Genomic DNA, 27,235 nt, shown 5'->3' with positions numbered 1-27,235 from the left:
TGAATTATACGTTTAATGTCAGTATATTTATACTCCGTAATTTATCTAAAACATATGACTGTAATGGTAAGATTAATCATATGAATTATGAATTCACCATCTTTCACTAAATTCAATCATATTTGCTTCCTCATGTCTTTCTTAATTGTTCTATTTTATCGTTTTCGTCCGATCCTTGTTTATCGTCCCATTTATTTTTTACAACTAGTGTTTTTAATGTACAACACGGTAAACTTAATTAATTTGACTTAATACCTAATTAGTACGTCTGTCTACAATGACAAATTAGTAAGTTAAGCTTATATAAAAACTTTTACACTTTGAAAAATTTTCGTGTAATATATAGATAGAAATTGTTTTATATGTTTGCTATTTAAGCATGCTTTTGTGCACCAAAGGAAATACTCCGTATATACTAATAGTGACTAATATGTACCCTCTAGTTACAAAGGGAGTATATAATTTATCGAATTAAATTAGATTTTGTTACTATCGAATCAATTACATTCAAATCGATTTAATTAGTGACGTGATGTTGTTGAGCATTGTGACTCCAGTTGAAATCCAATTTTGTTGGTATAACTACCTAGACTGTATTTATAAATTATGCCCGAATATATATCTAAAACTCTGTCATTAACTACTTATCATTAAAAAGAAAGATAAATATCACCACTATCTATCGCCCTCAATGGAGACATTTGAGATTTCATTTTTTCAAAGTATTTAGTAAATCATGAGTTACTAAAAATTTATGGATTTAGCTTACATAAGAAATGTGAATTTGTGTGGAAGTCAAAATAATTAAGCTATTGTTCCGCTTTATGGAACAAACACATAACCTCTAAAGCTAATTCATTCAGATGCATTAAATTTAAAATTTGTGCAAGCTAATAGTAGCTCTATTTAATTATTGAAATTTTTAAAGACTTTAAAAAGGAAGCCAAAAAGCAACTTAGTAGTCGAATTAACGCGTTTGAAGTGCTACAATGGCAAGTATGTAAGCCCGTTTGCAAGATTATGCCATAAAATAGGTACTACTCCCTCCGTCCCGTAATATGAGTCATATTTAGTTATGACACGGGTTTTAGAAATGTAAAGAAAAGCGGGTTGAATAAGTTAGTGAAATAAGGGTCTCACTTATATATATTAGTTTTATAATAAAATGTGAGGTGAAATAAGTTGGTGGAATGTGGAGTCTACTTATCATTTATAGTCTAAATAAAATATGAACGCCGCTCACCAAAACACAATAAAGTAGTATATTAAATATATTGGACATTGTTGATTCAGACATAAATACAACAACCGACGACTTTAAAGTAAACGAAAAAAATAAAGAAAAAAAAATAGATAAAGACAAATAAAAATTAAACCATGGCTATAAATTCAAGCATGCCAAAAGTAAGATTTGACATTTTAGTAAAAGAAAAAGGACTTGAATTAGTGGAATAAGAGTCCCACTTATATATATTAATGTGCAAGTATCGAGCTCAACATCGTGCAACTTTTTCTATGTGATACAAAATGTAGAATATGGATCTCAACGCAATTCTAAACCAAATAAAAAATCCAATAAATCTCAAAACAATTAATAAGTTTCGATAATCCAAATATGACATGCGGACTTTAAATATTGGGTCGGGCTCCACTTACGCAAACATAATAAAATAGGTCACAATATTGAACGCCGCTTACCGAAACACAATAAAGTAGTATATTAAATATATTGGACATTGCTGATTCAGACATAAATATAACAACCGGCGACTTTAAAGTAAATGAAAAAAACAAAAGAAAAAAATATATAAAGACAAATAAAAATTAAACCATGGCTATAAATTCAAGCATGGCAAAAGTAAGATTTGACATTTTAGTTAAAAAAAAGGACTTGAATTAGTGAAATAAGAGTCCCATTTATATATTAATGTGCAAATATCGTGCTCAACATCGTTCAAATTTTTTTTATGTGATACAAAATGTAGAGTATGGATCTCAACACAATTCTAAACCAAATAAAAAATCCAATAAAATCTGAAAACAATTAATAAGTTTCGTCAATCCAAATATGACATGCGGTCCTTAAATATTGGGCCGGGCTGCACTTACGCAAACATAATAAAATAGGTCACAATATTGAACGCCGCTTACCGAAACACAACAAAGTATATTAAATGTATTGAACATCGTCTATTTACACATGAATATAACCACCGAAGACTTTAAAGTACGACAAAAAAAAAAAAGAGAATATAATAGATAAAAAGACAAATAAAAATTAGCTATAATAAATCAGGCATGACAAAAGTAAGATTTCATATTTTAGTAAAAAAATTGGACTTCGAATTACCAGAGTCCACAAATGTATTGATATTCAAATCAATTTCTATTGATGGAAAATCACCCTCTTTAAAGTGCATTCTGCCATTAATAATACTGCTGTTTTTACTCATAGTAGAAAATGAGTTGGACAGAATTTGAATACATGCTGATTCAGACACAGCCTTTTCTCAAGAAACCATCACACGCAGTGCACACACACTGTGTGCTAATATAGCTCTGAGTTGTGCTGTTTGGCGATTCGTCTTCTACCAATATATGTCAGCGCTAATTCCTGAAATACCATTTTCTTGGTAAGAGAAAAAAGACAGCTGTTTTTCTCCCATTGCTCTGTTTATTCTTCAATCGCCGGAAGTTTTTGCCTTTTCTGGGTGGTGGTGAGTGAGTCTCTTCTGTTTTAGGTATTTTTTTTGTTGTTTTTGCTTTCTGATCTCTGTTTTTCTTCACACATATATCAGCATTGGTGTGTGTGTGTTTGTGTTTTCTTGATCATGCATGTATGTATGTTGTTTATGTGCAAGCTTGAGCATTTCATGACATTCCCTCTAATCTTGGAAAAGATGTTGATTTTCTTGTGAAATTCCATATCTTTCTGCAGAAAACTAAACCCTTGATGTGTTTTCTTGTTTGTTTTCTCTGTTTTAGGGGTTTTTTTTTCTGCTTATTTATTTATTTATTTGTGGTTTATTTAAGGTTGATTGTTGTTTTTTTTTCTTTTTCATGTGTGTTGTTGAATTGAAGTGTTTGTTTTGTATTCACAGAAGGTTTGGGGATGGCTTTGTGTTCTGTAACAGCTGTAGAAGGGGAATCAAAATGGGAAAAAGGCCCTGCAGATGATGTGGTATTTGCATTTATTGAGAAATTGGTTGATCCAAGGTTGCCCTATAAGTTCTCCATTAACGACCCTCCTTCCGAAGAGGCACATAAATCTATTGCAAGACAGGTTCACTCTCTCTGTGTGTGTTAAGAGTGTGTTATTTTCCTTCTGATAAATTGAGGATTGGTCTTTAACTTGGGTTACATTCGGTCTTTGGAAGCTATAGTTGCCTAAAGAGTAGGACATTTTGGAAAACTTTTTGATTTGGGAGTTTTCTTGACTTTGCAAACTGCTGAAGAAGAAATCTTACAAACAAAAAATGGCAAATTAGGATGTGTTAGAGAGGATCTTCCTATTTCATTTGTGCTCATGAATGAATTTTAGTTGTATTTGATTTTATAGTTTGCATAATTTTTCTGAATATAATGTGATTTTACTTGAGAAAAGTAATAGAACTATGGCATCGAAATATGGCTACAAGATGGTAACATTCTTAAGATCATAATTGTGTTTATGAGGGAAGGGGAATTTGCTACTCCATTATCTCATTGCATTCAAATTTATGGAGTACTTGTTAGTTCTGTTAATCTATTTCAAAATTTCTGATTTCTTTTCCTGATTTACTAGATGCATGCAGTTGTTTTGCTTTACAACTACTACCACAGGAAACAGAAACTGGAGTTCAAGTTTCTTGATTTTGTATCCTTCTGTATGCTGGCTTTGTCACTGAGGCCAACTATGAAACCATTTTTGAGAACAATATGTGGAAGTGAAGCAGTGGATTTAAATGGTTCTGATGTTCATCTCTCACTGACCGAGAGAGCTGTCAAATGTGCATGTGATATAGCTTTGTCGTTGGATGCATCAAAGGATACTCCAAGCATAGAAGGATATCCGATATCAACGGTTGCAGTCTTGTTGATTGACTCGGAGAAAAAAAATTGCATGCTTCAGTTGGATGCTGTCACTGAAGGCGTGTGGTCACTTGTTGAAAAAGAGATCGACGTGTTTGGTACAGATGAAGATATAAGAGTAGGTGAGAAGAGGAAAGTGAAGGATCAGCAGCCACTGTCTGGTCATGCTAAGTTTCTGCAGATCGGTTTTGATGCTGTGAAGGACGTCGCAGGTATGCCATCCATCGTTAACTCATCATTCAAGAGATGTTTAGAATAATAGAAGTTAATGCAACAATGAGATTTGAAGCTTGATTCCTATTTGACTCTCGACTGTTTTGTTGCATGGTTTAGGCATCGAAGTGTCTGACCTTGTCGTGTTGGAGGCTCATGTTGTGTATTCGTTAAGCAAGGAGAAGTCAGCTACTCAGTTTTATATGATGGAGTGCAATCACTCATTCGACAAAAACAAGAATTATGATCTCGATTCTCTTTTTGAGAGGTCAGAGCTATTAACTATTTCTTGACTTGATTACAATGCTTCTCTTTTATGATACTAAATATTTTAGGTTAACTTTTGCAGTTTGCATGGCCCTTTTGTAGAAAAGTTTCTTGATTCTTGGATGACTACCTCACTCGTCGAGTATCATCGCTTGCTTCCTTATGCAGAGTTGATCTCTAGTTGGCTTCCAAGGTATAAATAATGTCATCTGTGGATAGTGGTTTCATCTTGATTCTTGATTTGATGGTATTGGCTGTGATTGATTACTTCTACGTTTTCATACATTTCAAGTGGAAATCTGTCACATTGCCTTTGATGTTTTGGTGTATCATGTACAGGAAAGATTCGTCAGTGCCTATTCTGAGCGACATTGTTACTGAGATCATCAAGAACAAGGAGGCAGAGAAAACTGCTAAGCCTTGTGTAGAAAACAACGCTCAAGACTTGGATAACAAAGATAAACTTGGGTGTGCCACCGATGTGCCTGAGACCAGACGTGAAAGTGTTGATAAAGGCAGTGAAAACAACCACATGAAAGGTCCCTTGTCTGGCCATTCAAGACGGAAGTCTCAACGTGCAGCTGTAGATGCTAGTGCCTCGCGAAAGACAAAAACTGCCGCCGACTTTTTCAATATTTCCGTTCCAAGTGAGGGAAGAGAGAAGAAGAACACAAGCATGAGAAGTGATTATCAGAATAACAACACTCCCTCTCCACAGGTTGATGCAACAGAAACTTCTGCCGACTTTTTCAAAATTCCCGTTTCAAGTGAGAGAAGAGAGAAGAAGAACAAACGCATGAGAAGTGATCATCAGAATAAGAACATTCCCTCTCCACAGCTTGACGCAACAAATGATCCTGAAAATGTTGTCAGCTCGAAGGTAAGACTAATATATCTTCTACGGCAATCTTTTACAAGCATCTTAAAACAGGCCCCTTGTATCCATGTTTTCTTTATGCTCTGTGTGTTCTGTGTGCACATTTTTTAATTCCTCGTACGAGAAAAGCAGACAAATATTCATAGAATGATGATTATAAATAGCTATCCCTAAATTATTTTATGGCTCTCTCTTTTCATTTTTCTCCAATATCTGATTGATATGAACTCTTGCTGAAAATCTTAAATTAACATGTCGGTGCCAACGCATAAATTTCTCTCATATATATTGAATCTGGTTTTCTTATCCTGTGGTACAACACTTAGTTATTCGACTGATTGATGTGTTGAATGAAATTCACTAGGCGGTGAAAACCACGGATCCTTTGAAATCAAATGATGGTCGGTTTAAAGAGCCGGGGTCGATGGGGGAGAATGGTGGGACGAGCAAGCAAAGCGGTGATGTTGCTGTAGAAAAGAACAGCAGGAAGGTTCACAGTGAGGCACTGAATGATGGTCTGTACAAAGAGGAGAAGTTAATGGGGGAGACGAGCAGGCAAAGCGGTGCTGTCGTAGTAGAAAACTACAGCATGGTGGTTCATAGTGAGGCATGGAATGGCGCTGAAGTAAACAATGTAACGCATTCAGAAGATCATCAGAATGCATTGGCACTTCTCGATTGGAAAAAACAACAACTGGTAACTCCTATGCTTCAGTTTAAGTAAAAGCATTTTTTCTCAACTGCTCTTTTATATGCATAAAGTCTGGAAAAGGAAGTTAACTTTTCTCGTCTTGGCAGTTTTCTCGCCTCTGCGCTATAGAAGACACACTAGCACTATTCGAGCATGTTTCTGATAGCGTGAGAGATGGTATGTATGCCATATTTCCCTGGCCTTTTTCTTGAGATATCTTCACCATTGTGGAAATAAATGTGAAATGTTTTTAGGTGGTGAAGCTGGTTTTGCTCGTCAGTGTATCGAAAATATCGTGAATGGGAAATATAACTTGCTGCTGCAGGTTGAAAATTCCACCAACTCTGAACCTCAAAAGCAAACCAGAGATCCCAAAATCTATCTCCCTGGGATATCATCATGTCAAGTGAGCTTTCTTCTCAAGACATGTGTGTATGCGAGATAGTATATCGACAAGTGCTTTGAGCTTGTAATTTATCATCTCTACACTGCATTTAGTTTGATGGTGCTCTCTTTTCAGGATTTGGAATATGTATGTGCCATGAACAAATGGAGGCTGCCGAGATTCATGGTGCAACCTTCCGATGGTAAGCCATCATCTTCGTGTACCATTTTATTACTTGTCCCGGTTGTGGATTTGACCTCATCAGGGGTAACATATAACACCAGCAACTATGTGATGTTTTCAGGTAAGTTCCTGGCAAATGTGACCGTGTATTGCAGAGATAATGCTACTCTCACTTCAGAGGGCGATGCGGGGCCCACACCTTGTGAGGCTCGGGAGTCTGCGGCCACCAAAATGATCGAAAAAATACGAGCAGGCCAGTGATTGAAGCTCTCAAATTAATTACTCTCTGATGAAAAGATAGTTTTGCTAAGAGTTAACTGACAGAATTGTGCACAATTTCAGCACTTACTCAAAGAAAAACATGTAGGGATGAAGATGTTTTTGATTCTTACCAAGAAATACTTAATTTTTGTGTAAAATACTACTATGATTCAAGGGTATATTCATTTTAGTTTGATATATGTTTGGATTATCTATATAGCTAAGACTATTGTGCTTGTACCTCTAAACTAATAAATAATTTTGTCAGACAAACTTGCTAGATAGTTACACTTTTTTCAATTAGCTGCATTCGAAATATTAAAATTATTGACAATACCTATCTATCAATAGAAGTATAGAACTATTGAAATAAGTTAAATTAATATCTTAATTCAACAATTGGGCCGCATGTACATGAATTTTTGGTCGTGAATAGTAACATACTTACCCTTATCTCTATTAATAAATATGGTTCGTCTATTTAATTTTTATTTGTAGACTTTTTATTGGGTACAAGCAGGAACTTAGGTTAAAGTCCAATAGTAAAAAATGATTTGGGATTTATCGAAAAGAAATAAAAGTTGGAAGTGCAAGTACTACTCCCTCTGTCTGCCAATAAAAATCTCACTTAGACATAGTTTGAGTTCTAAGAATTGTAATAAAAAGTGAGTGAAAAAAGTTAGTAAAATATGAATTATATTTTTATATTAGTTTTATAATTAAATATGGGGAGATAAAGTTAGTGCCATATGAAATCTATTACCAAAATAGTAAAATATAAATGAGATAATTATTTACAAATAAAAACAAATTTATTAATTGAGACAATTAATGTTGGACGAATGAAGTAGATTTTACTAAGTAAAAATTTGGACCAAGTCATATTTGAACCTTTAAATTGTACGCGCTTTAGTTTATAATGATTATTACTCTTGAGAATTATGTTCACATCATTTTCTGCAATATTAGATTTTCAATTCCAATCCAATAATTGGTCTTTTCTCGGCCCCTACCTTTTATTTATTTCAAATTTCTTTTTACGAATTATTGTTTTATATTCAGAAATTTTAGCTTATTATTTTTATATAAAATGCGACACTCTAGATTTTCAGCATTTTCTTTAAACTATATTCTTAACTTTAGTATACTAGTAAAAAAAACGGCTACAAATATTTTAGCACATTTAAAAATTTTAATTTGTGCTTCTAAATATAACATCAACACTTCAAAAAATATATTTATTCTTGGCCTTCCAATTAAAATTAGGGGAAGCAAATGCATGTGTCATAGTTTAGAAAATGATTAAGACAATCTGTCATCAATTTAAGAATGTCTTTTTTTCCATTCTAAATTGTACTACAATAGTTAGTGTTCAAATTTTTCTAAAGCACTTAATTTTGTCTATTTTTGTATGCTTAGGGGTTTTTTGGTTTACATGATTGTGTCTTATGTACTATGTTTATGTAATGAGATTGAATCTCCTAATTTAATCCCAGATGAATAATTCTATGATAATAGCCACCCCCTCCAAATAATCCCACTACTAAATCTTAATGAATAATCATACAGGATGATAATAAAAGATAAGTTGTTTATATTGAGTATTTCTAAAGAAAACACAAAAAGTTCAAGATATTACAATTTTGGGAAATCTAGTAGGGCTTATTTGTTGCGGATGGATGTATATATTTTTTGAACATAACATCCAAAATCTGAGGATTGTGTTGTGCCCTTGTAGTTACGGTAGTTGCACTTTCTTTTGAATTGAAATGAATTTTAATTGAAGCTACACACGTATGCAAACACAAAATGTGTCTCCATCAATGAATACATTTCATCCCAATAATTTCCTAAATTTTCAATTTGCATTTTCCTCGAAGTGGGAAACTTATTCGTTAATCAAATCGTCGTCGATATAATAATGAAGGCCATTCACTAATCACTATCCTATAACTTTCTTGTCCTTTCCTTTTTATTGAGTAAAAAAATAGACATTTGTTGAATCGTATAATGATCCCGCTTTATAAATTAATACTTTGACATAACTATAGACCATTTGATTCCGATCTAGAAGCAAATCTATCTAGAATCAGATCACATCATCAATTATAAAGTATGTAAATCATTGTGGATAAGCATCAAATATTCCTCCAAAATACTTCCTCACTCTTATGCAAAGTGAAAACATTTTCTTACAAATAAGAGTTTATACATTGTTATTGTTGTTTAGTTGGAAAAAAAAGTAGATACAGATTAAATTATAAGAATGGTCTTTTTTATTTTTAGAAAATATATTATTTTGAGTGGATATTATAAAAAATAAGAATATGGAGTAAGATTTTGAACAGGACATAAGTAGTATTAAAAATCATATTTGAAATATTAAAATTTTGAATAGTTTTAACTCAAAGTGTAGAGCTTCTAGAAAAGTTGCGCTAAGAATTCAATCATATTTTAAAAATTAAAATTGAGATAGTATAAGTCGAGAATCAAAAAGTCATTTTCAGTACAAATAGCGACACTTGCTTTAATCAATTGGTAGTTATACAATTTTGATTCATAATTTATGGAGTATATAATTAAGCTCTTCAAGAAAATAACCAATTCAGTACGAGAACGATGGCGATAGCTAGTTTTAAATCAATGGTCAAAAATCTATTATGAATCCTTCCTCCTATATAGTGATATAAAGTATTCAATATGAGAACGATGGCGATGTGTGGTTTGAATATAAAATGGAGTATATTATACTCCCTCCATCCTATTATAGGAGTCCAAGACACTTTTCTGCTTTCGTTTTATAAAAATGATAATAAATAGTTAAGTGGAGAAATTATAAAGTAAGAGAGAATAATACTATCAACATTATTCTCTCTTATTTTATAATTTTTCTACTTTAACTATTTATTACTCTTCATTTTTATAAAATGGGTAAAGAAAAGTGACTAAAACTCCTAAACTGGGACGGTACTATTGATAATTAACAAGTAGTACTACGTCTCAATATAACTATAATTGTAAAAAAGTACCTAATGTTTTTCCTAAAATCCAAATGATACTCTCACAACAAAATTCGCATGCAGCCCAATATATCAAATGTAGTTCTATATAAAAATAGTATAATTTGAAATTACAATTTTCACTTAGTAACATAAGTAGGTTTCAGATACGATCAAATTAATAGTACTATGATTGTGGAATATATTCGTGGACATGTAAGATCTTATACATGTGACTTTGTCATGTCACACCATCATTTGAGGACCGATTTTTTTGGACGCAATTAACATAATTTTTCATAAATAATGCGTATAGACATATTTTTGTACGTTTGAAACACAATAATTTGTTATTGATGACAAATGGTATATGATAAGTCTTCACTCAATCACTCAATTTCATTCAAATTGGAAATGTTTCTTTAACATCTAGTGTTGTTTAATGTGTTAAATCAAGCTAAAATTATAAAAGTAAAGTAAAAAATAAAATATAGAGAACGATGTCTTCATTTTCGAAATATATTATTGTGACTTGTGAGTGATTTTGAGTGGATATCTTAAAACTGAAATGTGCCTCTTTGAGTGTGAGATAGTAGTAATATGATAATCTCATATTCAATAATAACATTACCTTATTACATCAAGTTTTAAAATAAATAAAACAGCCATTTTTTATTCTTCAACGCTTCCTTTTTGTATTTTCTTTTGGAATTCGAAGGATAATAAACAGCTAAACAAAGTCATAAACAACATTGGCTGCTTCAAATTTCAATCATTAATTTATTATTATCAGTTTATTTTTAAGCTTACATGATGTCATTATACTGAACGTCATCACAGTGGCCCCCACATTTACCGATTTTTTTGCTTGCTTGTTTCATTTCATGTCTACCACGCAGAAAGATCTTTGAACTTTCGCGGAATGTCTCATTTTCTTCACTTTCTTGAATTTTATTTTTAATTTTCTAATTCATTTGAATTTCATAGAAAGTTATATAGCTTTCGTTTAGATAAGAGGAGTAGAATAGCTATACTTTCTATTGGATTTTCGTGGCTATGAATTTTGTCGCTCGAAGAAATTTCCAAGAAAGTTCGAAAAAGTGGTATTCGAAATGAAAACTTATCTTTCTTCAAACAAGAGTGTGAGGAAGCAAACAAGCAATTTCAAACAAACATTATAAACGCATTAATTTCAATTAGTTCGGCGAGCAGGATATTAATGGTCCATATCCTTTGTGTATGATTTTCTAAGAAAGAAAATATGGAGTAAGGTGTATTATCTCCGTCCCTGAAAGTTTGACGCAGTTTACCATTTCGGCTCGTCCTTGAAAGTTTGACATACTTCACTTTTTATTATTTTTGATAGTGGACCTCATATCCCACTAACCTTTTCAACTCACTTTCCATTACATTTTTTAAAACTCTAGTCGAGTCAAAGTGTGTTAATATTTGAGGGGCGGAGGTAGTATATTAATTATGGGGGAGTTATTCTACAATTTTTTCATTAACTATAAACAGTGAATCATTTTAAATTAAAAATTTTAATCTCATTACATCACGGAAGTTTACAATAAATTCATCTTGTTGAACGAATTGGTTTCATACAATTTCCTAGCGAATTCATATCAAATGTGAGAAAAAAATTTATTTTTTGAATTCATGCAATTATCCTGAACTTTAAACATGCTTAACAACAAAATCATAATTTAGGAATAGTTTATATTCTCCCATCCATAAAAAATAGTAGTTAGCACAATGGATGACACACATCTTTCGAATCTCGCAACAACATGACATATTATTTAATTATTGGCTACATAACCAAAAGTGTTAAGAAGAACAATTAAAGTAAAATGAAGTCTAGACATTAGATCATTGTCATATGAACACTACAATTAGTTATTCTCAAAACCTTGAATTCTATGTTTAGCTACTCATGAAGTTAAATAACAAAAATTTTCATGTCCAATATAACGATATTTGTAGTTGAGAAGAGATCAAAAGGGTTAATTGCTTGTGTAGTAATGAAGTTTGCTCAAATTATGTTTAGTTTATTTAAAATTTCTTCTTATCACCATTACAAAAATAATAATAATATCAGCTACATTTAATGCAGGGATACAAATAATAATAATATTCGTGAGCGATCATATTAATATTTCACGACTTTATATAATTTTATGATTAGAAATTATTCAATTAGGACAGGGGATTCATGTCTCGTAATGACTCTATCCTATTTGCAAAATTTTCGTTCCAATGCAACGACTTTAGCCACATCTTATCAAATGTTTTTAAAAGCTTTATGAAAAACAAGAAATTGAACACAATTTATTTTAGAAGATACTCCCTAATTAGATCTCTCAAATATTCATCCTCCAAACATGACATAACTTGGTGTCTAAAAAGAACATATCTATATATTCCACAATGAATGGGAAAAGTGTTTTTGGCTTACATAATGACTCCTCGAATATGAAAGCTTGTTTGAATTTTAAGCTTCAAGTGTTCACTTTACAGATTGTGAGGGTCTTTCCTAATTTAAATATATAGCCATCTCTAAAAAGGTTCCACTATGTAAATATTTATAAGCCTTTTAGATTAGCTCCGGTAATTATTAAAATAATCTATAATGATATTCTAAACCCAAAATGGAGTAGACAGTTGGTTCCAATAGTATTTTTAAAACTAATTTCATTTTAAATTTTTGAGTAAAATACGCTCCGTCTGTTAGTATGTTAATTGAATTATTTTTTTATTTTAGAAAATATCAAGATAATTAAGTCATTTCTATTTTTGAAAAAGTAAAATTCTCTTACTTTATTCTCTTTCATCTTTCTTATCTATTTTATCTTATTTTATGCATTATCCACTTAACACACTATTCTTAATTCCGTGCCGAAAAGAAGCGCTTCTATTGACAAGGAACGGAGGGAGTACCTATCTTTAGGTTACACCAAAATAAACCTAAATCACTATTTCAAATTTTGTGAATAAAATAAATAGTGGACAGAGAATATTTTTTAAAATTAAGTTTAGTATAAATGATCAGCGTAAAATCACTATTTGACGACGTGACATTTATACCGAAATCCACTTTAAATCTGGAAATAATAATTATTAACAAATGATATTAATCCCAATTTCAATAATAAAATTTCAAACACAAATTGCGAGTATTAAATTGATGCAAAATGCATGATGACTCCCGCAATAATGTGTGGCCACAGCGCCACACATTAAATTGAAACGGTCAGCTACACGATTCATACAATCTTGCTATCCATTTCTTCCACATTATACCATTAAAGAAATTAACACTTTTAAACATAAACACAACTACCTTTAGCCATAAAAATCATTTCTTTTTCCCATATATCCCCCCTTTATAAAGATCATATCTTTCCAGTTTCCACCTGTGTACTCATTCCTTCGCAACTCACAACTATACAATACACATACTATAAAAAACCTCACCATCTCCCATTTCCATGTCCAAAATCTCAAGATTCTTGATCAAGATCAAAACTTTACAAAGATTTCACAACCCCTTTTCCAAATAGATCAAAACCCAATTTCCATTATGATCTTCATCACTCAACACTCTTGAAAGTTGAAACCCAGATCACTCAAATCCGGAATCTTGCCCAAAAAAAAACACTTTTTTTGTTTGAAAATGGAGAAGGTTGGAGTTCCGGAGAAGACTGTAATAACCGTGTTAGCTGAGGGGAAAAAGCTCGCGAATGAGCTGAAGAGGAAGCTCGACCCCTCCACAACTTCAACAGAGGCATGCGATGCTTTGGTGGATAGCATTCTCTCTGCCTACGATAATGCAATTAAGCTTCTTGCTCTGATCGGAGACGGCGCCTCTCCCACAAGTGACGAAGGCTCTCATCACAATTCTAAGAAAAGGTAACTTTTTTCTTTGTTGCTTTTGAATTTTGGAGTTTTATGATTATTTGGGTCTTTTAGTTTTGGTTTGATAGAGAATTTAATCGATTTTTTTGTGTTGTATAGGAAGACTATGCCGAGATGGAGTGAGCACGTGCGTATTTGTTCTGGGGAAAGGGGTGAAGCCCAGCTTGATGATGGCTATAATTGGAGGAAATATGGGCAGAAAGATATTTTGGGGGCTAATCATCCAAGGTTAGATATGTAATTTTGGTTATTTCACAAAGATTGCTTGGATTCTGAGTTTGAGGAAGTGGTGTCTTTTTATTGATGTATGTCTTTTTTTGGACATCCAAGGTTAAAGATGAAGTTTTTATTAGTTTGTGATTTTCTATTTCTTTGCTTTTTGTGGGGGAGGGGGGATGTTTTGACTTTGAGTGTGTGGTTTTTTTGATGATGAAGTCATTTTGGATATGTGGTAGTTGTGTGATCTGACCTTGTCATCAATAGGAAAGGTGTTAACTAATTCCATCTATAGCTAATTCATTAAATTCTTTTGTACTGGAAATTTAGCAAAGTTACTGCTTCTTCTGTTGTTTTAGATAAATGACATTGATTTCATCTAACAAGATTTGTTTTTAGGTGCAATTATTGTTGATCTATGTAGGCAGAGTGAGTTGAAAGGGATTTGAGATGCTTAGTTTTTGTCTGAATGTATGTTGATTTTCTTGATCCAATGGCTTTTACAGGGCGTATTATAGATGTACGCATCGCAACACGCAAGGATGCTTGGCCACGAAGCAGGTGCAACGAGCAGACAAGGACGCGACAGTGTTTGAGGTCATATACCGAGGGAAGCACAGCTGCAGGCAGGAGAGGCTGAGGCAGCACAAAGAAAGGAAGGAGCAAGAGAGCCTAACGTGTAGCAATGTGTCGAGCCTCGTTAAAACTGAGAACCGGGATCTAAATGATTCCAAAGAGGAGGAGGATCTTCCAACTTTCTCATTCCCTTCCACTCCAATTGAGTGTGAAAATGTGGAGCCTCAGTTCTTCTCAGAGCCTAGTAGGTTAATCACAGCGACCTACTCGCCCTCGTTCCTGTCGCCAGCAACCTCCGAGTCCTACTTCTCGCCATCGCCATGCCTTGTGAATGATTTTGACATTGGCCAAAGCTTGGAGTCTGATTTTGGTGAGATAATCTCAAATCTAACACCAATCACAGACTTCTCGTTAGGAGATTTCGATATCTCCATTGATGAAGTGGATTTCGAATCTCACCTCCTCGATGCCATCGAATTCTCCTAGAGATCTCACAGTGTAGTTGATATTGTATCATATCGAATTCTAAACCCTTTAGCCAGCATCTTATAAAATCTAAGTTGTTGATGGTAGAAAGAGATGATGCTGACCAAGAGATTTTTATTTTCAAGAACTAGATAGATTTGCAAGAGTTACTTGTAATCACTCTTTTTTCTTGTTTTCACTCTCAAGTTGGCCATTTTGATTTTTTCTTACAAGTGTAGTAGGTTTGAGCCTAGTGTTGCTGATATAGCATGAATTAAGATTCATGATTTGTATCTTTAAATTTAGAGAAGGTTGCACTTTTTGAAATATGCAGGACAATACATTTCATTTCAAATTTTAATTATGTACAATCATAATTGATTTTTTTTAATTATGAAGTACAATATATATAGGAGAAGACACGTTCTAATAAAACCATGCAAGTAGAAACTGAATAAGACGAAATCAAAATGACTGGTTATTATATAATTTATTTGATTTGCACATAATTATTGTCTGTGGCACAGTAGTACTGATAATACTATATTGCACCCAATCTCTTGGCACAAGCAATGCTGTCACATATAATCTTATCAGCACCAAACTTGTATACAAATCCCAAATCCTGCAGCTTTCTCGAACCCCATTTGGTTTCTCTTTTTTGTATCTTCAATGAACCTAACAATAAAGCCAATTAAGAAATCATCACACAATAAAGTTTTTTAAAAATGTATTTTCAATAAAGTCACTCACTCTGGGGGAATGGCTATGTCTGGGTAATGTTTCTGAATGAGAGATGCAATCTCTGCTGTCTTCAAGAAGCCATTAACAACAAGATATCTTCCATTCATCTCTGATTTCTCCATTGCAAAAATGTGTGCTCCAATTATATCTTGCACGTGTGCTATTGCAACCTTGGAAACCAAATCTTCCAATTCTCTCAAACTTTTGTATAATGTTTTATCATTCATGACTTGTGCTATAAGCATCTTCGTGCTCGAGGAGACGAAAGATTGGATCGTTTCGCCTGCAACGAGCCCACAAGCAAGGCACACCACCTCGATTCCATGCTTGTTGTACCTCAATGCTTCTTTCTCGGCCAATGCCTTTGAGTTTATATAAGTCTTTCCAAGCACCAAAACAAAATAATTTCATTACTCTTTAAACCATAAGTAATACTACTATTTGATAACTTTATCGATGGCCAATGCTTCAGTTTGTAACGAGGTTCTACCAGGGCTATATCTAAGTGTTAACAAGGGGTACAACAATATCCCCAAAATTCATTGGCTTAATGTATATTTGAGATTATCCTAAACAAAAGCAACTGAGGGACTGTTCAGTTTATATAAAATTATATCTCATGATTAAATATGTAGTATGCTTGGTTCATGAGATTGATTTGCACTACTTAATCCTAGATGTATAATCATGTTATTATAAATTATAGTCACCATCTCCAACTAAAATAAACTCATAACTTAATCCTAAATGGATTATTATAAAATAATTATTCATGACAACTAAATGATCACTAGTGGTGGAGTAGCCTCTCCTATCGAGTGACCTGAGTTCGATCCTCGAGGATGCATTGTTTTATCGTTTATATTTCCCTCTCGAGGTTGCATTGTTTTATCGTTTGTACTACCCTCATTTAGATGTTTTTTTTTCCTTCTAATTTCTTTTGTAATATTAGATGTAGTATTTTTAATGCATTCTATTTTTTAATGGGTTGGTATGAATAATAATTTTTTTCTAGATAATTTTAGATCTTAGGTAGTATGAATTTTTTTTAATCTATATTAGCTATATATTTTTAATGAATCCTTTTATCTTAGTTACTCCATATTTTTAACAATGATTTTTGAGAATTTGACTGTCGCAGAGTTTTCCTTTTTTAATGGAAGAGTTTTCAACGTTTTTTGTTTTGTTTTGTGGTTATATTAGTCATTTTTTTTTATGTTATATAAATTGTTAGTTTAATTGTGTTATAAAACTAAGTGTTATTTTTTGTATTTTAATGTTTGATTTTAAAATTGACGTTATTTTAAAATGTACTCCTACTATTTTTATATTATAGTATTATTTTTATGTGTTATGTAGGAGTAAATTTGTACTGTAAAAATACCCCCAACACATAATTTCTAGATACGCCATAGGGTTACTATACTAATTTTATTTATTAAAAGTTGTACCGGTCACTGTTAAAGTTTTGATCTCCGGTTGTGACTGATAACATAGCAGTGGATTAGCAGTGGATGTTGTTGCACACATTTAATTATTTTATTCTTAAATTATAGTCTTAAATATTATTTTTTTATCATATACTCCCTCCGTCCCAAGATAAGTGACCTACTTCTTTTGGACACGGGATTTAAGGAATGGTATTTAAATAAGTTAAAGTGGAGAGAGTAAAGTATGAGAGAGGGAAAAGTAGAGGAGAGAAGAGAGAATAAAGTAGGTGGAGAATAAAGTAAGAGAGATGACTTTTTGCTAAAAATGGAAATAAGTTACTTATAGTGGGACACCCCAAAAAGGAATACAAATCACTTATCTTGGGACGGAGGGAGTAATATTCGGGTGTAACGATATCATCCAGTACTGCCATCATCTATCACTGAGGATCTAAATCCACTAAGACCACTGGCAGTGACCAAGGAAAGTACTTCAGAATTGGAAAAAAAAAATACTAAGACCAAATTTTAAATTTAAGGCTGGTAAAGTTGTACAATAATTCATCATTTAATTTGGTGAAATAAATATAGTAGTAAATTTAAGATTAATTGTACTTACGGAGTGATAGTAGGTGAGATTGAGAGGAGTCCAGCAGGTCTCGTCTAAGACATCCTTGTAGCCGGAGCCGTCGTCTTTCAAGGGCGACGCCGCCATCACCGAGGCCGTGTAGATCAATTTCTTCACCGTTTTACATCTTATGCAGCTTTCAGCTATCGTTTTCACCGCATCCACAGCTGCCTCACTTGTATTCTTGTACTAATTATATCACGTCATTTTACATTAATAATCATAAATTATAAATTAATTTTACAAAGACAGAGTTTAAGTAAAAATTCAAACCCGAATACTGTTTTCATTGTGAATCAAAGGCGTGACTAAGTGGAACACAAAAGCGCATCCTTGAATAGCGACTTCGAAATCATTGGGATTATATATATCAGCTTCGAATAGATGCAATCTTGTTTGTGAAAGAGTTAGCCCTTTTAGGAATCCTACCGTTGCATCATCACCTTCAAATCAATCAATAAATAAGTACTACTACTACATAAATAGAGATAACAATACTCTTGTTTAATTTCCATAAGAATAAATTGAATGAAAAGTTAAAATAACATACTTAGATTTCGAAGAGTAACATTAACTATGTAACCCCTTTCTAAAAGATTCTTGATAAGAAAAGAAGCTAAAAAGCCTTCACCGCCGGTCACAAGCACCTTCTCCATTTCTTGATCTATAACAAAACAACCTAAATTGAAATTATATACTATATCAACACGTTTTCCACTTGATTTATTTGATTATATCCGTGTATTAATATCAGTGGTCACATGCGTTTTAATATATATATGACAAACCGATAAAAATTTGATGACTTTTGCAAAGTTCTATGCCCCAGCCTAGCAGGCGGCGAATTTTTTGTGTTATATGAAATGTGTGTAATCAAATATGTTATCTGTTTTACTATAGGATTTAAAATTTTAAGTAATTACATTAATTTATCTAATTAATATTGCTTGTAAATATTTAGTGTGTGCATCAAATATTTTAAATAGGTCAATCAATGAAATTAATTGTACCTAAATACAAACTTTGGCCTACTAGATGAATGTGTGTACCCAATATTAATTCCCTAAAATCACCAATTTTGGTCAAAGTTTCAGATTTTAGGTAAAATTAACGTTACTACTATCCTATTTATAATATTTGCTACACACCAAATATTTAAAAATAATACTCTCTCCTTTCATGAAAGTTTGTCACATATTTCCATTTTCGTTCATCCCACAAAATTTGTCACATTTCAGTTTTTACTATTTTTGGTAGTGGACCACATATTCCACTAACTCATTCTCACTCATATTTTATTATAAAACTAATATATAAAAATAGGGCCCACGTTCCACTAACTTTTTCAACTCACTTTTCATTATATTTTTTAAAAATCCTAGTCCGGTCAAAGTGTGACAAAATATAAAGGATGGAAGAAGTATTAATTAGATAAATGAGTATCACTTTAGGATTTTGAGTCCTATGGTAAAAAATACACTCCCTTCGTCCAATAAAAATATGCTATTTGGAGTTGACATAAATTTTAATATATAATTAATAAAGTAAGAGATAATGAGAAAAATAGATGAAATAATATAGTAAATGGTAGGACCCATAAATGATAAAGTAAAAGAAAAGGAGAAAAAGTTTCCGTAAATGATTGTGGAATAGTATTTCTATGGGACAGGCGTATAAGGAAATCAAGCTTATTTATATGGAACGGACCGAAAGAAAAGTAATCCTATTTCTATGGGATGGACGAACATATAAGGAAATCAAGCTCATTCCACTCACATTTCATTTAAAACTAATACATATAAGTTGGATTCATATGCCACTAAATTATTCTTACCCACTTTTCTTAAATGAGACTCATATTCACAGACGAAGGGAGTATTTCACGCACATTTTAAATAACAAAAACTAAATAGAAATGAATATCGATGTTTAAAATAAGAGACCTTATTTGAGAAATGATAAACAATAAATTTTAAAAAAGTTATCTGGTTGATGATAAGATGGTGTAGATGCAAAGGGAAGATGTTATTCAAAAGATGGGGAAATGGGGCGATAATGGTTGGAGTTGGAATTTCTAGTGGAGGAGGAAACTCTTTGCGTGGGAAGAGGATTTACTTGGAGATCTTATTCTAGTCGTGGATCATGTAGCTCTGAGTGCAAACACGAGAGATGTGAGGATTTGGTTTTTGGTTTCTAATTTTGTTTTGCAGGTTACCCAACAGATGAAAAAAGAGAATGCACTGCAGAATCTTGGAAGAATGGCTTGGATGAAAGTTGCCCCGCCTCGAGCAAAACTTCAAGTGTGGTTTATATTTCAAGGACGTCTTAATACAAAAGAAAGACTTTTCAGATTAGGCTTTGGTGGAATACAAGATGATAAATGTACTTTGTGTAGAGAGGAACCAGAATCGATAGAACATCTGTTCTTCATCTGTAAGGTCTCGTCAAAGTTTTGGTACTCTTGTTGCCGCCGATGGAGCATGTCTGTTGGTCTGCCAATCCAACCAATGGATTTCTTTCTCTCATGGCTAGGAGCACCGTTTAAATAGTTCGACAAGAAGTTGTGGATATCCATATGTTCTATGTGATATCTTGGTCTATTTGGGATATCAAAAATAAAATCACTTTCCAAGGATTCAAACCAAATTTGGAGTTCGAGTAAAAAAGGTTGGTGTGGCGTCTTGGCACTTGGGTATGTGGGTGGAGTCCAAACTTTTCCTTTTCACCGGGACAAATGGTGGAAAATTTGAAAGACATTAGAATGACAAGACCCGAAGATCATTAAGGGAAAAAGAGTAGTGAATTTGGATCCTCAATCGGTGTCGAATTGTTTTACAAATTATTCTTAGTTGGGGTTGAGATCGGCGAGCGTGCCCTCACGGGTATGTTCTTCTTTTCATGAGGATGTGCGAGACTAGGGGCTTTCTTTGTTGCTGACTTTTTTGGCTCTGCTGCCGCTTGGGTGTTTTGCTTATGTTCATCCCATCTCTTTGTGCTTTTGGTGTGTCGGGGTGCCCCCGATCTCATAAGCTTTTCGGAGTTTGTGAGGTGTGTTAGCTTTAGCTCTTGTGCTGTTTTTCTGCAGAGCTTTATTTTTTGTTGTGCTGAACTTTAGCTCATTATCTATTAGTTCGAGCATTTTTCTCCTATATAAAAAATAATATCACAAACTTTGTCTGAATTTGGTATTTCTCATGAATATAAAAGTTGGTCACAAAATTCATGAACTTATTTATTGTAGTGAATTTCGCATGAATTGAGGAAAAAAATATATTTTTCCTAGGAAATTCAATACAAAACTTTAATTCATGATTTCTCTGAGCAAATTTTAAATTCATGAAAAATATCAAATTTTGTCAAAGTTTGAGAGCTAATTTCCATAAATACTAATTTAGCTCCATGTATTAATGGTAGAGATTAATTATTCAATTAATGTTGCTCAGTTGGGTAAGATAATTAAATCCTAACCATTAGAAGAAATTGTGAGGTATGTCAAAAGGTCCACAGTGTGGACCGGACACTGAGAAATAGAGTGAATTTTATAAAGAGTAGTACTAAATGACCATATTATGGCGGGCCATAAACAATTTTTTTCATGGAAAACCGGACAAGTTCAGTAAGATTTAATTCGTCTTAAAAGCATCAAATTTTGAAGATAATTATAACCTTTTTTTTCTCTACTCTTGAGCCTTTGTATATACTACAAAAGAACATATAATTAACAGTCGTTTTCTTTTTTTCTCATTTACCATTTTGACAACAGAAACACCAAGTAGTTTGTTTACTTTAATTTTCATATTTTTTATTTACTTTTTATGTTCTTTCGTATTAAATAGTCTATAAATTTTGAAAAAGAAAATAATAATAATAATAATAATAATAATAATAATAATAATAATAATAACAATAATAATTTATTTTGTATATGCTAATTCACTAAATATATATAGATTTTCCATGAAAACACATGTAGAAATTTATAATATTACTACAAGGATGGAATATTTAAAATAATATGTACGTAAAAAGTATAGATTTACGTAAGAAATCATTATATTTTATGATTCATTTTTATTTGACTTATTTTTTTAGTTTCTCTTTGATAGAATTAAATAAAATATAATAGTATGTTCTAAAAAATGAATATTAATTTGTTTGTAATATTTTAGATATTCTATTTATTTTTCAGTTTCTCTAAAATATTTCTAAAAAATTGGGTTCTAATTAATCTTATACTATTTGATTAAACATTTTCAAATTTCAATTTATCTTACTTGGAAGGGGGAATCGGTTCATCTTCATTTCAATTGAATATAGACGATTTTAATTAATATTAAGTTTAATTGAATAATGGGATCCTCTAGTTTTACTAGGCCTACTTATTCGGCCGGTTCCAGTTCTAACCGGATCGGTTGATCGGTTAATCGATTTTAATTTTTCATAAAATTTAAATTTGGTAATAAAAGATCATGAACTTAGGTTTTGTAGTGGATTTCTCATAAAATTAGTTTTTTCCTCAATTGATGGGATATTCACTTGAAATAATGAGTTCAAGAATACTTGAGAAATATCAAATTAGGACAAAGTTTGTGATTATGAACCAATAACATTTTTAAAAATTTATTATTTGTCATTTCTCACATAAAATTTCATATTTTAAACAGTATTCATTTCTATTTAATTTTTGTGTTATATGAAATGTGTGTAATCAAATATGTTATCTGTTTTACTATAAGATTTAAAATTTGAAGTAATTACATTAATTTATCTAATTAATATTACTTGTAAATATTTAGTGTGTGCATCAAATATTTTAAATAGGTCAATCAATGAAATTAATTGTACCTAAATACAAACTTTGCCCTACTAGATGAATGTGTGTACCCAATATTAATTGCCTAAAATGACCAATTTTGGTCAAAGGTTCTGATTTTAGGTAAAATTAAGTTACTACTCTCCTATTTATAACATTTACTACACGCTAAATATTTAAAAACGATACTCTTTCCTTTCATGAAAGTTTGTCACATATTTCCATTTTCGTTCGTCCCACAAAATTATCACATTTCACTTTTTACTATTTTTGGTAGTGGACCACATATTCCACTAACTCATTCTCACTCACATTTTATTATAAAACTAATATAAAAAAGTAAGACCCACGTTCCACTAACTTTTTCAACTCACTTTTCATTATATTTTTTAAAAATCCTAGTCCGGTCAAAGTGTGACAAAATATAAGGAGTATTAATTAGATAAATGAGTATCACTTTAGGATTTTGAATCCTATGGTATAAAATACATACTCCCTTCGTCCAAAAAAAATATGCTATTTGGATTTGATACAAATTTTAATATATAATTAATAAAGTAAGAGAATGAGAAAAAATAGTTGAAATAATATAGTCAATGGTAGGAACCATAAATGATAAAGTAAAATAAAAGAAGAAAAAGTTTCTGTAAATGATTATGGACTAGTATTTCTATGGGACGATGTATAAGGAAATCAAGCTTATTTATATGGAACGGACCGGAAGAAAAGTAATCCTATTTCTATGGGATGGATGGACATATAAGGAAATCAAGCTCATTCCACTCACATTTCATTTAAAACTAATACATATAAGTTGGATTCATATGCCACTAAATTATTCTTACCCACTTTTCTTAAATGAGACTCTTATTCACGGATGGAGGAAGTATTTCACACACATTTTAAATAACACAAAAACTAAATAGAAATGAATATCAATGTTTAAAATAAGAGACCTTATTTGAGAAATGATAAACAATAAATTTTAAAAAAGTTATTTGGTTGATAGATAATATCACATACTTTGTCTGAATTCATGAACTTATCTATTGCAGTGAATTTCGCATGAATTGGTGAAAAAACTATATATTTCCTAGGAAATCCAATACAAAAAAGTATTAATTCATGATTTTTCTGACCAAATTTTAAATTCAAGAAAAATATTAAATTTTGTCAAAGTTTGGGAGCTAATTTTCCTAAATATATAGCTCCATGTATTAATGGTAGAGATTAATTAGGTAATTAAATCCTAGCCATCAGAAGAAATCGTGAAGTACGTCAAAAGGTCCACAGTGTGGACCGGGCACAACATTTTGGCCCTTGAGAAATAGAGTGAATTTTATAAATAGAAGTGCTAAATGGCAACTATTGAGTCTTTACATATACTAAAAAAACATATTGACAACAGAAATAAAAAGTAGTTTGTTTAATTTAATTTTCATATTTTTTATTTACTTTTTATGTTCTCTCGTATTAAATAGTCTATAAATTTTGGAAAAGACGATGATAATAATAATAATAATAATAATAATAATAATAATAATAATAATAATAATAATAATAATAATAATAATAATAATAATAATAATAATAATAATAATAATAATAATAATAATAATGATAATAATATTAATAATTTATTGAGATATTGGCATCTAATATCATGAAACTTTCAAAAAAATGGGTTTTTTCCCACGAACTTTGAAATTGACAAATAATATCACGAACTTTACCCTGAGTTTGTTATTTACAACCAATGAAAAAATTCCCGAAAATAATATCATGATACGAATTTTTTTTTTTTCGTATTTTCTCGACAATAACTTCAAGAGCTTCAAGTTTTTCAATATTTGAGAATAGTTTTTCTTGAAGCACACCCTCCAAATTTGTTCTTTAATCTATTAATATAGCCATGATTTTTTCATTGATGGGAAATAACAAACTCGGGATAAAGTTCGTGATATTATTTGTCAATTTTAAAGTTCGTAGGAAAAATCCAACTTTTTGAAAGTTTAATGATATTAAGTGTCAATATCCCTAATTTATTTTGTAGAACTACGGAAAAAAGCCCATGGATTTTAAATCATGTTATGAAGGTACCCCAAAATTGGAGTTGAAGCTCCTAAAGACTTCAAATTTGTGTTTGTAGGAGAGGCCGAGAGGATGAACCACTCCCAATTCTTATCTCGGCTCATATCAAGCCCATGGATCAAAATTGGCTCGTGGTATGGTTAAAGAGGAATAAAAGAGATCTGAAGAGATTCAAATTGAATGCCTCCGATAGTATGAGTCGAAGCAATGAGAAGGTGGATCAGAACGGTCCGCACAATGTATGAAAGAGCAGTGACAATGATGCTTATGGTTAAGCTGTGGTAACCAGGAGAAGGTCTAACCAAAGATCTAATCCTAGGTGTTCAAATTTTCGATCGGTGATCGGTCGCGTATGAGTGTAAAATGACATGATCCCTAATGCAACGAAATATCACTACAAAATAGGATTTATGTTAAGGAATAAACCGAAACAAGCTAAGAATAATTTTTCCTCTCATTCGTCTTTTTTCTTTGTGTTTTAATTACTTGTTGCTTGTTCCAGTTTTCCGTTTTCAAAGTCAAACTTAATTTATATGTACTCCCTTTCTAGTTAGATTCACAAAGTTTTACCAATAATTCCTTCCTAGTGAGATCGATTGAAGTGGTTATAGAGAATTTTAACTTATTTTTGTTGGATTTTTAGGAATAACTAGGTATACAGAGATAAATAACTTGCCACATAATACAACCAAAAATAATGGAAAATAAACGAAGGAGAAATACAGGGAAACAAACTGATCAGACTGAACAAAAATGAATAAACTGATCAAGCTAAACTAAAAACAGAAACAATACTAGAAACGAGTCAAACTGATCAAGCCCACTCGATGAGTCCTCTTTCCACAAGACGAGATACGCTAAGAAATGCTCTCGGTTTGACGTGTTGTCTCGATGATAAAACGACTTCGTCTTGTTCATTGTAGCACTACAGGCAGAATAAGCTCTAGCGAACTGGATAAAGGTTGAAGGCAGAGCTTCAAAAAGACAATGTAAAGAGAGAATGCTTATAATTTGTGAATGGAGAATGTGTTGTGTTGTTTGAAATGCGAGAAATGCCTTCTTATTTATCGGCTAAGCCCAGTGATATGGTGGGCTGTTGGAGTCAATAGAATTTAAATTTGAATTCAAATCTATAATTCTGGCTAGAGTATAACCTCAGGGGTTACTAGCTGTTACATGAGCTAGATGATGACATTGACTAGGACATATTAGAACACGTCTTGTGTCAAGGTTCGTTCACGGCATGTGGACTTTATGTGTCAGCCACGTATGCTTCACCGCGTCATTCTTACTAGGTGGCTTGCCCGCTTGGAGTGCTGAAGCCACTTGACTCACTTGACCAGTAAGTGCTTGCTTAAGTCACTTGGCCCGCTTGACTAGTTAGCGTTTACCCGCTTCACCAATTAGTACTTTAGGTGGTCTAAAAGATTAGATTGGCATCAGGACAAGCCCAGGCGCCTAATCGGACGTCTACGTCCAGAGACCACCCAAAGACCAATTCTCAAGATCCAAGATCCAAGTTATGGGGCACTTGGCACAAGGTGCATAGCAGCGTGCGCGTGTGGGCTCATCCGGCCCACTTGGTCCACTAGAATCGTTACATGTATTTACTCATCTTATTAAATACTCTCAATCTCTCTTATTTTACTTCTTTCCATTTTAACCATTTATTAGAAATAGGCCATTCACCTATTAAAAGGCCTTATAGGAGGGGATGTTTATTCACTCTTATAAAGTTGAGATAGGATCATAAACAAGTCGATGTGGGACAATAATTTAAGAAATTTTAACACTATTCATTATTATTATTCCAAAACATGTGCGAAAATGAAACGTCTTGCTTAGGTTGGGACGGAGGTAGTACATCTTTAATAAGGTTTTCTCCTCCAATATGAGATAGTTAATCCCTTGGACTTCTGTAACTCTTTATAGCTCCCATATGCGATCAATTTTAATCCATTACTTCTCATTCGCCGGGAATCGATTTAGAGAAAATGAATATACCATGGACATCTACTCCGAGAGTAGATCAACACTAAATCATTTAATTTCACAATATTAAATGTTTTATTATATTTATTCTTGATCAAAACCCTTTCACCAAGCACACAATTCCAACAATTTTGAGGGCATAAATCTATTTATGTTACCCCTGAGATCTACCACAGAGACGTCTGGGGTGTCTATTTAAATATTATTTTTATTTGCTTAGTTGATGAATTTTTGTGATATTTTTGTTTGATTAGGTAAATGTTAATTATTTTTGCAAAAAGGCTAGAGTTTTAATTGGTTCTTGTAGCATTAAATTGATACTACTTTTTTTTTTTTTTTTTTTTTTTTATCTCTGTGTACTATCTGTTAGAAATTATTTTCTACTATGAAATTGCAGAACGATTGCATCCGTTGA

At 32.2% G+C, this 27,235-nt stretch overlaps 2 protein-coding genes and 1 pseudogene across 4 annotated transcripts; 2 read left to right on the top strand and 1 right to left on the bottom strand.

The window, feature by feature from the left end:
* Nucleotides 1-2,455: 2,455 nt before the first annotated feature.
* On the top strand, nt 2,456-7,127 carry LOC125202541 (uncharacterized). 2 transcript variants are annotated; one of them, XM_089064407.1, is made up of 11 exons: nt 2,456-2,633; nt 3,102-3,283; nt 3,785-4,283; nt 4,405-4,552; nt 4,634-4,744; nt 4,891-5,431; nt 5,793-6,125; nt 6,227-6,296; nt 6,374-6,525; nt 6,640-6,706; nt 6,809-7,127. In XM_089064407.1, the coding sequence occupies exons 2-11, from the start codon at nt 3,113-3,115 to the stop codon at nt 6,946-6,948; spliced, it is 2,232 nt and encodes a 743-aa protein (XP_088920533.1). In that variant the 5' UTR covers nt 2,456-2,633; nt 3,102-3,112; the 3' UTR covers nt 6,949-7,127. The 2 variants fall into 2 exon arrangements, with proteins under 2 accessions (XP_088920533.1, XP_047956908.2); XM_048100951.2 differs by having other exon boundaries at nt 2,456-2,717.
* Nucleotides 7,128-13,220: 6,093 nt separating this feature from the next.
* On the top strand, nt 13,221-15,483 carry LOC125202519 (putative WRKY transcription factor 53). The gene is made up of 3 exons (XM_048100925.2): nt 13,221-13,859; nt 13,965-14,093; nt 14,588-15,483. The coding sequence occupies exons 1-3, from the start codon at nt 13,624-13,626 to the stop codon at nt 15,141-15,143; spliced, it is 921 nt and encodes a 306-aa protein (XP_047956882.2). The 5' UTR covers nt 13,221-13,623; the 3' UTR covers nt 15,144-15,483.
* Nucleotides 15,484-15,584: 101 nt separating this feature from the next.
* Nucleotides 15,585-18,610, bottom strand: LOC125202520 (NADPH HC-toxin reductase 1-like; annotated as a pseudogene). Its single transcript, XR_016135803.1, has 5 exons — nt 18,475-18,610; nt 18,198-18,367; nt 17,916-18,113; nt 15,876-16,246; nt 15,585-15,800 (listed from the first exon to the last, which is right to left on the bottom strand). The product of XR_016135803.1 is annotated as an NADPH HC-toxin reductase 1-like (transcript).
* Between the last annotated feature and the right edge of the window lie 8,625 nt (nt 18,611-27,235).

The sequence above is a fragment of the Salvia hispanica genome, chromosome 2 (assembly GCF_029641045.1).
Source record: "Salvia hispanica isolate PSC_SH4W2 chromosome 2, Shi_PSC_v1, whole genome shotgun sequence".
In the NCBI taxonomy this organism is placed as follows: domain Eukaryota; kingdom Viridiplantae; phylum Streptophyta; class Magnoliopsida; order Lamiales; family Lamiaceae; genus Salvia; species Salvia hispanica.
The sequence above is the reverse complement of the archived record's forward strand: the minus strand, read 5'-3'. Positions and strand labels throughout refer to the sequence as shown.